At 56.5% G+C, this 10,656-nt stretch overlaps 1 protein-coding gene across 1 annotated transcript in view; it reads left to right on the top strand.

The window, feature by feature from the left end:
* Positions 1-8,859, top strand: part of SH3TC2 (SH3 domain and tetratricopeptide repeats 2) — a 14,017-nt gene extending 5,158 nt beyond the window's left edge. Inside the window, exons 6-16 of the mRNA XM_057382969.1 lie at positions 35-108; positions 851-1,046; positions 1,594-1,730; positions 2,074-2,115; positions 2,366-4,069; positions 4,177-4,357; positions 5,684-5,834; positions 6,259-6,381; positions 6,847-6,997; positions 8,241-8,437; positions 8,660-8,859. Of these exons, the coding sequence (XP_057238952.1) occupies positions 35-108; positions 851-1,046; positions 1,594-1,730; positions 2,074-2,115; positions 2,366-4,069; positions 4,177-4,357; positions 5,684-5,834; positions 6,259-6,381; positions 6,847-6,997; positions 8,241-8,437; positions 8,660-8,851 (3,148 nt within the window). The 3' untranslated portion in view covers positions 8,852-8,859. The remainder of the gene's footprint in view (positions 1-34; positions 109-850; positions 1,047-1,593; positions 1,731-2,073; positions 2,116-2,365; positions 4,070-4,176; positions 4,358-5,683; positions 5,835-6,258; positions 6,382-6,846; positions 6,998-8,240; positions 8,438-8,659) is intronic.
* The last annotated feature ends 1,797 nt before the right edge of the window (positions 8,860-10,656 follow it).

Raw genomic sequence — 10,656 nt, 5'->3', positions numbered from 1 at the left:
GGGGAGGGGCACTGAGGGTCCCTTTGCCTTGCAGGTGGTTCCTGAAGAGTCACCCCGTGAGCTTTGGCCTCTCACAGGAGATCAGYGGGACGAGCTGCCAGGCCATTGGTGAGTGCCACCCGCTGTCCCAGGGCTGGGCACAGCTCAAACCCCACAAATGGCCATAAATCCATCAGASCCCACAATTCCAGCTGTAGATCTGGGAATGGCACCGCTGCAGGGGCTCCAAGGGAATATCCCATCTCTGAATTCACTGGGATGCATTTCAGAGCTTGCAGATTGTGGGTGCTCAGAGGGACAATCTGAAGAGCACAGAGAGAGCTGGAGCTGCTGGTGACACCCTTCTGCCTCTGGGTTTTCCTGTCCTACTGCAATTTTAGGTTTTCTTTAATTCTTTCAGGAGTGAGGTTACAAATCATGAGGATCCCACTCGTGTGCACATGAAATCTGTGCCCTTTAACCCCAGTTCAGCCCAGTTCAGAGCGTGCTGGGCACAGGAGGTCCCTGCAGGTGTGAGTTGGTCAGGTGAGGATGGATATTTGTCCAAAATTTCATTCCTGGCAGGGAATTGAGACACGACAGTATCTGGGGAGTTTTGAGTTTCCAGTCACCTTCCAGGCTGCAGCTCTCAGAGGTGTGGAGTTCATCCATCCCTCTTTTGTTTTTCATTATAATCCACTTCTCAAGGGGAAATGGCAGAGATCTGAATCCAAGAAGAGGATAAATCTCAGGGGAAAGAGAGGCAGCCCTCTCCAGCTGGAATCATGGCCTCTCCTTGCCCAGGTGTTTTCCAGTGAGGTGTTTTAGCAGGGATCCCACTGAAATTCCCATTTTTGCCTCGGTTTCCCAGTCAGAGGCAGATGTGTCGCCACCAAGGACCACCGAGGAGCAGYGTGGGATGAGCTGAGCTTCTCCAAAGGAGACCCCATAGAAATCATCGGCTTCATCATCCCTGGCCTCCCGTGGTTTGTGGGCAAATCCCTCAGCACCGGGAGCATCGGCTTCGTTCCCACCCGGCACGTAAATCCCGAGGCTTGTGAACCCCTGTGAGTTTATTTATTCAATAAAATTTGGGGAAAATGGGAGGGGAGACTCCAAATTCCCCCTCAGGGCTGGATGAGAGCCTAGGGAGGTGATTTGCTTTGCAAGAGCTTCCCCGAGGGTGGCTTTGAGGTGGGACCAGAAGCCTTGAGCCCAGACAAAGGAACTGTTTCACCTGCCCCAGGTGATTCCTGGAGAGGAGCAGCTCCAGCCCTGGGCTAATCTGGCTTCCTGCAAGCTGGCTTCCAAATTGTGTCCTAGAAATGTCTCCAGTCTGTGGCTTTGAAGGGCTGTGAGCCTGACAAGGGTGGGGAGAGCATTCCCTGCCCTATCCCATCCCATCCCATGGGATCCCATCCCATCCCACGGATCCCATCCCATCCCATGGATCCCATCCCATCCCATGGATCCCATCCCATCCCATTGGATCCCATCCCATGGATCCCATCCCATGGATCCCATCCCATCCTATGGATCCCACCCCACCCCACAGTCCAGCTGCAGTTCCAGGCTTTGGGGCCACACTGACTCTTTTCTCCTGCCCCACCCCAGGGGGAACGACTTCGTGTTCTTGAGCGAAGAGGAGAAGTCCCCTCTGCTGCAGGTGCCTGGCAATGGTGATGAGCAGCGCTTTGCCACCCTCCTGGGAGAGCTGGCACACACCGACATCACCTCCGTGTACAGGCTGGGTGAGTGTGCCCTCTCCTCACATCCCCAGCTCCAGGAGAGCCCCGAGATGGAGATGACTGTTGGGCTGGAGGCAGATCTAAAGCCGTGCTCAGCCTGGCCATGGAGRTGGAGGTGTCCTCGGGAGGTGCCCCGGCCATGCTGTGATTTGTGGGGACATTCTGTGCCCCAGGGAACTCCCGAGCTGGGGCTCACCCAGCAGGTGCTGCAGGATCAGGAACAGAGTTCCTGGGTGCTCCCAGTTTCCCTGGGATTGCCGGGTGGCTTTGGGACTTCAGCTGCTTTCTGAGCCTGGGCACTGAGCAAGGATTGGGGGTTTTGTTTTCTGTTTGTCTCTTTGTGCAGATGGTTTTGAACCCACGGCCACGTTCCCCAAAGTGCCAACAGGTGAGTGTGAGAAGGGGACAGAGGGGAATGTGCTGGTGGTGCCTTCTGAGGGCCAATTTTGGCATGAGGAAAGATCAGAGGATGGTTTGGGTTGGGAGGGACCTTAAAAATYATCCAGTCCCACCCCTGCYATGGGCAGGGACACCTTCCACTATCCCAGGCTGCTCCAGGTRACACTTCCAGGGATCYAGRSGCAGCCACAGKGAAGAATTTCYTCCMAACCCCACTCCGGTTTCCCTGTCCCTTGTAGACCCTGCTCCCCATGGCAGTGCAGAAATCCAGGTGCTGCAATCCTGGGAGGAAATAAAGGACTGGGCCACCAGCAGCACCTCGGAGCTGTCCAGCCCCAGCAGCGAAGCAGCCCCTGGCACCCTGGAGGATGTTCTCCTGGAGAAGCTGGACGACTTGGATTATCCCAAGTTCTTCATYGACCTCAATGCTGGACACATGGAGGACGCTGATGTCTTTGACCCCATACTGACCTTCCTGAACCAAGACAGTTTYGTGCCCACTTTTCAGAGCTTTTATGATCTCAGCTTTTCCTTCCTCCACTCCACCTTTTACGGTTTCTCTGACGAGGATGAACTGGTCCTGTACCTCGAGACATCCCGGAACTGGGCCAAGAGGACTCATTCTGTCTGGGCTCATGTCAGGCTCTGTTTCCTCCTGGGTAAACTCTGCATCAAAAAGGTCAAGCTCTCCCAGGCTCGGGTKTACTTTGAGGAAGCCATGAGTGTCCTGGACAGGGGCTTTGGGGACCTGCCCCTGCTGGCCGCGCTGCATGTGAGCCTGGCCTCCATCTACCTGAAACAGAACACGAGGCACAAATTCTCCTCCCTGCTGGGGAAAACCGTGGCACTGCTGGTGGGGCTGCCTGGCCACTCCTTCAGCTCGGACAGCGAGCTGGACCTGCTGCTCTACCTGCTGAGGGAATCCATCGCCGTGGGCAACGCTGCCTTGGAGGCCCGGAGCTGCTTCCTGGTGGCCAAACTCCTCCTGCAGCTGGGCAGGACCGAGGAGGTGCTGCCCTTTGTGGAGCATCTCCAGTGCCTCAGCATCACCGGGCTCGGGCCAGGTGCCCGCTCTGGGTCTCTGGATGCCACTGCCACCCTGTGCCACCTCTACGACAAGAAATACCTGCCCAACATCGCGCTGGCCTCCGCCAGGTCCTTTGTGCCCAGCGGTGCCAAGGGGACGCCGAGCCCCATCTGGAGAGCCGGYTTCATCCTCCAAAATGCTTGCAGAGCCCTGGGAAAGCAGCTGGACAGGAGCAGCATCCCGGCACTGGCCTGTGTGCCCGTGCAGCAGGCGCTGAGGTTCTGCTGTGACAGCCGGGCTGTGGCCATGCAGAGGACGCTCTGTGCCCTCCTGTCCCGGCTGTACCTGCAGCACGGGGCCCTGCACGGRGCTGTGTGCCACGCCAACAGGGCTGCGGCCCTGGGCAAGCTGATGGGTGATGAGGAGGCCTTTGAGTCCTCGCTGTCGCTGGGGTGGCTGTACCTGCTGCAGGAGCGGCCGGGCCCTGCCGGGGACATCTTGCAGCCACTGCTGCGCTCCCTGCGCCGCWCCGACAGCGAGAGCCAGCGCGGGGCCGTGCACAACCTGCTGGCCATGGCCCTCAGGGGACAGGGACACATCCAGGAGGCTGCAGAGCACTTCCTGAGAGCCCTGCACAAGGCCAAGGAGACGGGCAGCAGGAGGAACCAGGCGGTGTCCCTGGCAAACCTGGGCCAGCTGAGCCTGTCGTGCGGGGCCGCCCAGCTGGCYGAGCTCTACCTGCTGTGGTCAGTGCGGCTCTACGCCGAGCTCCAGGGCCACCARCAGCTGGACGTGGAGCTGGCACGGGTGCTGCTGTGGCTGGCACAGGCYCTGGTGGACAGGCAGAGGACGGAAGATGCCAAACTCTGCTACGAACTGGCGCTGGCGTTCGCCCTGAGGTGGCAGAACCTGAGCAGTGAGTACGGATGGGAGCAGGGCAGCGGTCACCCCCAATCAGAGCCCTGCCAGATCCCCAATGCCACCCCCTGACCTGTCCTTCTCCCTGTCCCTGTCCCCACGCAGGTCAGCTGCACATCACRGAGTGCCTGTGCCATTTCTACAGCGAGGTGTGCCCCGACCTGCGTGCCAGCCTCSCCTACCACGAGCACCGCGTGGCCTTGGCACAGCAGCTGCACGACAGGGAGCTGGAGGGCAGCGCCAGGCAGGCTCTGAGCCAGCTCTACCAGGCTCTGGGCACACCGGGGTGAGTGCTGGGGGCTGTTGGGTGCTGCCAGGGTGCAGTGGCTTTGCCAGGGTGTCCCTTGAATAGAGTGGAAAGGGCTGTGGTGGCTCCAGCTGCCCCACAGTTCTGGTTCTGAGATTTATGAGCTGTCACTRTGCTAGGAGAGGGGACAGCCCGGTGTCATCCAGAGCCAGGCAAATGTTGTTCCAGAATGAACTGCAATCTGGCCAAACAGTTTTCCAGGACATCCAGCCTTCAGCAGAGCGCACCGAGTGACAGGGAATTGGTTTCCTTTGGAGGCTGATCCCAATGATTAATCACCACCATTTCCCAGTAAAAACAGGCTCTTTATCTGCCCTTTGAGTGAGTCTGGTTTCAGCCTTCCAGGCTGCCCTCCCTATATCTGCTGGGAGATTTTCCCCAGGGAGGGATTTAAGACTCACAGAAGGTGTTTCAGAGCTCACCTTTAATCCTGCTGACCCCTGGGGYTGATCAGATTGGCCAGGAGAGGAGAGGAGGCTTGGACAGGCTCAGTCCCTGCAGGGAAATGGATCACAGAGGGGAGAGCTGGCTCCCTGTCCCAGAATGGCCCAGAAGGACAAATGACAGAGCTGTCCCCATGTGGGACATTCTCCTCCCCAGCCAGGTCACGGTGAGTGCAGGGGAAGGTATTTAGGAAGCAGATGCCTGCCATGGGGACGGTGCTATTTAGGATCACAAAGCTCCCGATTCCCTGGGCTCCCAGGACAGCTGGAGCTTTTGTCAGAGCAAACAAACACCCTGGACCCTGCTGGCTCTGCCTCCCCTACAGCTGACTCTGTGTCCATCCCGCTGGCTCATCCCGGGGTGTCCCCCCGTGACCGGGGCTGGGAAGGGGCTGTGGGGTCATGCAGAGCACCCAGAGCTCTCTGTGCCTGCACAAGGGACAAAAAATGGGCACAGATTTGGGTTTGGGTGCCAGCTGCTATCTGGGGGTGCCAGCATTCCCTGCTCCCCTCTGGGGCTGGGAGTGACTTTGGGACTTGGTTTAGGGGAGCAAATGGGGTCTGCAGGTGACCTGGACAAACCCCTCTTTATCACAGAGCATGAGGAGCAGCCTGGGTGGGACCATTGGTGTCCCGGATTGTCCTCAGTTGGCCCAATGACATTTAAAGCTTTAGCACTAAAGCTTGGAGACTTCCTCGGTTCTACCAGGACACAGCTCCGAGCTGGGCTGTCCTTTTGTCCCCAAACTTTGTAACTATGGGAGGAGAGGTCAGGGGGTCAGTGCCATGGGGAGGTGACATGGGGACAGCTGCCAGGCCCCTGTGACTCCTCTGAAATGGCTTTTGCCTGCTGCCACCACAGGGCTTTGAGACAGTCCCTGGACTGCACCAAGCAGAGCCTGAGGATCTTCATTGACCTCGAGGAGGCTGTGAAGGCAGCAGACGCCTGGCTGCAGGCAGGAAAGCTCTATTATCTCCTGCAGGAAGATGAGCTGGTGGAAATGTATTTCCAGGTATGGATGGGGTGGCTGGAGTGATCCTGTTCCCATCACAGCCTTTTGGGGCTGGAAAACCCAAGAGGGAAACTCTGAGCACTGGAAACCTGCTGCCTCACCCTCAGGCACTGAATTCTCTCTCTTTGTCTCCGTCCTCTGAGTTTAGAGGATTTGGGGGTGAAAAGAAGTGAATTCTTTGGGTGAGGAAGTGATGCAGGAGTGTCAATGGAGGTGACCAGTTCCCATTAAAATGTCTATAAATATGGGAGAAGTGCCAGGAAAGTCTTTCTTGGAGTAGAAAATTTCTGGCTTCTTTTCATCTCCAACATCATTTTATCAGCTGAGCTGCAAAGGRGAAGAGCAGCTCCTAAAATTGGGGTTGATTTAATCACACCAATGTCTCTGACTTTCCAAATCCCACTGCAGCCCCTTTTCCTTCCAGGCAGCCATTCAGATTGCTCTGAAATGGGACAACTTCTCCTTGGCCATGGAGCTTTACGAGAAAGCAGGAGACACTTTCTTCAACGGCAGCMGGAACAGGGAGAGAGCCGTGGAGTTTTACAGGGTATGGAGCCCTCGCAGTGTTTCTGTCCACACAGGGGTGGATGAGGCGGTTTTGCTCCAGGGCAGATGAAAGGATGGAGGGTGGAGAGTGCTCCTGAGGGTGCCAGAGCAGGAAACCTGGAGCACAGGCTTGCAAAAAACCCCAGAGATTGTTTGGGACTGGGAACAGGCTCCTCCCATGGCAAATCCTCGTGGTGTTAGGTGTGAGCTGGTCACTCCTGGGCAAACAGAGTCGGAATTCCAGGCACCCAAGGGAGGGCAGAGATGAGAGGCTTAGTGTTTGAGAGCCACACTGTGGGATACAARACCCATTTTCAAGGGAAAGAAGGGACTGAAACCTAAACCTGCCATGCTCAACCACCCCATCCTCCWCCTTGATGCTCATCCTGCTGCTCTGTCACCCCTCTGGGGCAGCTCTGGTCCCTCCAGGAACACCCTGGCTGAGCTCACTGTTCTCTCTCCTTAGGGAGGAGCTGTGCCCTTGGCCAGGAAACTCAAGGCCACGCAGACRGAGCTGCGGCTGTTCAATAAACTGGCAGAGCTGCAGATCGGCCTGCAGGGCTACGAGAAGGCTCTGGAGTTTGCCACGCTGGCAGCCAGGCTCAGCCTCAGGGTTGGTGAGTGATTTACACCCAAAAGTTACTGGAATTCACTGGTCAGTGGGTGATTTACACCCAAAAGTTACTGGGATTCACTGGTCAGTGGGTGATTTACACCCAAAAGTTACTGGGATTCACTGGTCAGTGAGTGTTTCTCACTCTCAGGGCACTGGAGCCGCTGGATGAGGGCAGTGTCCCTGTGAAACGAGGATCTCGTGCTTCCCTACCACTGCTGGATCTATTCTTACCCAAACTCATGACATCTTTTTAAGGCCACTTCCCCTTTTTTTAAGCTGGAACAGCAGAGGAGCTTTGCTCCCTCAGAGCACAGGAAGTCTGCAGAAGGGACAGGACTGAGCAGTTCCTCTCTGCCCTGGTTCTGAAAACCTCACCCCTTCCCATTACAGAAATAGTTTGGATGGGCAGAATGCCAGCATAAATATCTGAGATGGGACCAGGCTTGTAACAGCCCCTCCAGCACCCCAAAAAATCCCCTGGCTGAACGATAAACTCCTGGCCAGCCTGTCTGGATATGTCAACAATCCTGCCATGGCTCTGGTTTCTCTTGGAGATATCCACACCCCTCAGGCCGTTGAGAAAATGCATCCAAAGTGGCTCAGCAGGGCTGGGGATGGATTGAGCTGGATCAGCAGCTTTTCCAGGACATCCATGGCAGGAACTGGTTGATTCCACCCTTTTCTAGGGAATCCATGGCAGGAATTGCTTCCATTCCACCAAAATATTTTCCAGAAGATCCATGGCAGGAGCTGCTTCCATTCCATTTACCATTTTTCCAAAGTGGTTGCATTCCCCCACCTCTTTTTCAGGAGACCAGCTGCAGGAGTTGGTTTTATTCCATCCACCTTTTTTCCAGGACATCCATGGCAGGAACTGGTTGATTCCACCCTTTTCTAGGGAATCCATGGCAGGAATTGCTTCCATTCCACCAAAATGTTTTCCAGAAGATCAGCTGCAGGAGTTGGTTGTATTCCATCCACCTCTTTTCCAGGAGTTCCATGGCAGGAGCTGGTTTTATTCCACCCCTTTTCCATATCCATTTCAGGAGCTGATTGCATTCTCCCTCTTTTCTGAGAGATCCATGGCAGGAGCTGGTTTTATTCCACCCCTTTCCCAGGAGATCCATGGCAGGAGCTGGTTTTATTCCACCCCTTTTCCATATCCATTTCAGGAGCTGATTGCATTCTCCCTCTTTTCTGAGAGATCCATGGCAGGAGCTGGTTTTATTCCACCTCTTTTCCAGGGGACCAGCTGCAGGAGCTGGTGGCATTCCACCGCCTGGCCACAGCCTACGAGCTGCTGCACATGTACGAGATGGCCGAGGATTGCTACCTGAAGACGCTGGCCATGCGTCCCCCCGTGCTGCAGAGCTCRGGAGAGGCTCTGTACTACTGCAAGATCTACTGGCACCTGGGCAACCTGGCTCTGCACAAGCTCAAGGTAAGAAAGGAGGTTTTTCATGGTGCTGTGAGTTGGGTGGAGAGCTGAGGGTGGAGATCACACCTTCTGCTTTTGAAGGGGAAAGGAGTTGCTGGCTCTTTGCTGTGACTGTAGAGCCCATTCCAAGGAAATCAGGAGTGTCTGGAATGCCCAGGCTCCGCTCCAGCCCTGAGCCCTCCTGTTCAGCCCCTTCCTAACTCCTGCCCTGTGCTTTCTGCTCAGGACGAACAGGACGCAGCCTCCTACTTCCTGCTGGCCCTCGCTGCAGCCACCGAGCTGGGAGACCAGGAGCTGCAAACCATGCTCCGTGCCAAGCTGGGCACCATCCCCAGAGCCCCAGGGGGACCCGAGGGCACGCCAGGCTGTGCCACGGGCCGGCCCCGCTGGCTGAGCGAAGGTGGCCGTGTGGTGTGACCYRTYTGCCACCGTGGGACAGCGCCGTGCWGGGTCCGTGTGCTCTCGGGAGAGGTCCAGCACCACGTCCTGAGGAGCTGGAAGGGTTTGGGCTCCTTGTCCCAAGYGTTTGGGACCCTGCCCGTGTTTTTCAGGAGCCACAGCAGGGCTGGCACATCTGACGCAGGATGAGGTGAGGAGCTCCACGGTGCTGGAGATGCTGGTGCAGCAGGGCTGAGCTCCTGTGGGGCTCAGAAGTGCCCAGGATGGGRACAGGGCACTGCTGCCGTGTGCCTGCCCGGCCCCACAGCTGCCCCACACCTTGGAGCAGCTCAGCCGGCCCAAGGGTGTTTGAAACAGCAGCTCCTTTATTTATTTATTCCTGGTTTTTATCCTCGTCTGCTCCACGAGGTTTGTGATGACACTTCTGCCAAGTCCCTCTCCTGCAAACAGCACCACCAAAGCTTTTGGCTGTGAGAGAGAATTAGGGATGGGAGGAGCAATAAGAGGGGCTGGTCCAGCCCCATGTGGGGGCAAAAACTGCTCAGGGGGGAGGCAGAGCCCCCCTCACCCCAGCTCTGCCCTATAACCTCAGGGTTGTACAGGAGAACAGCACTGGAACAGGGAAGTGCTGGAGTCCCCGTCCCTGGAGSTGTTCAAAKRCAGATGTGGCACTTGRGGACGCRGTTCAGTGGTGGGRSAATGGTCGGGCTCGATGRTTTTGGGGGGATTTTCCAGCCTGAGTTCTTGGGAGGCTCGAGGAGCTTCTCCCGGGCGCACAGMGGGAAGGMGCAGCTCTGCTGCTCAGCCCATCTCGCCACCAGAGAGCAATAAATACCCATTTTTGCAGCGACAGCGCCTTCCTGCAGCCCCCGRGCTGGGCTGTCCCTCCGGGCTGGGGCAGAGGGGAGAAGGAGCAGTTTGTCCGGCTGATCCCTTTGCTTTGACAACCAGTGGCCATCTGGGGCTCCCCAGCCAGACCCCGCTGCGAGTTCCTCCACCTCCCTGTCCCCGCTGCCCGGACTGGGATTGTCAAATGCACAATCTTGATTTCCTCCCTGCTCTCTGCAGCGCTGAGTTCAGCTTCCTCTCGCAATCCCTTCGAGGCGTCTGTCACCGGGGCAATGGATATTTACTGCTTGTTTACCGAGCATTCCTGCCGTGCTACCGGGCAGCCTCAGACCCCGGCCCGGAGGAGGGAAATCTTCATCCTGGGTGAAATCCAGCCAGCTCAGGGGTCCCCAAAACCTTCCTGCCTCACCCCACGGGGCTGCCTGATCCCAGTGCAGGTGGTTGGTGCTTACCGAAACACGACAGGATCTTTTCAGAAGTTTTTCAAGTTTTTCTTTTSAGTTCCCCTTTTTCTTTCGGTCTAGACGGTCTTTAAGGACCATTCCTTTAAGGACCATTCCAACCCCTTAATTCTATGGATTTATAGGATTAATTAATAGGATCCTGTGGATCTTTCCATACGCTTGGAAAAGCACAGTCTCACATYTTTGTGCCAGGAGGAAGATGGACCTTGGACATGAGGCTGTGGAGGGAGCTGGGATGGCTCTGGCAGCCCTGAGGCTCTGTGTGGTGCAAAATTCCCCTTCCCTGGCACAAAATGCTGAGATGCAGTGGGATGAGAGCTCAGGGTGGCCAGGGCTAATTAAAATCCATAATACAGTGATATTTAAATCTGTTGGTCATGTGCACCTGCTGCTGAGCCGGGCCCAAGGGAAGGGGAGGATACTCTATCCTCCACCCAGCTTTGTGGGCAGAGAAATTTGGGGRCTTCGTGCCAGAGGAGGTGATCAGGTGGTGGCTGAGCTCCTGCAGCA

This window comes from Malurus melanocephalus, unplaced genomic scaffold (assembly GCF_030028575.1).
Source record: "Malurus melanocephalus ecotype Western Australia unplaced genomic scaffold, MMel_1.1 scaffold_594, whole genome shotgun sequence".
NCBI lineage: Eukaryota > Metazoa > Chordata > Aves > Passeriformes > Maluridae > Malurus > Malurus melanocephalus.
This window is presented reverse-complemented; position numbering and strand designations above follow the sequence as displayed.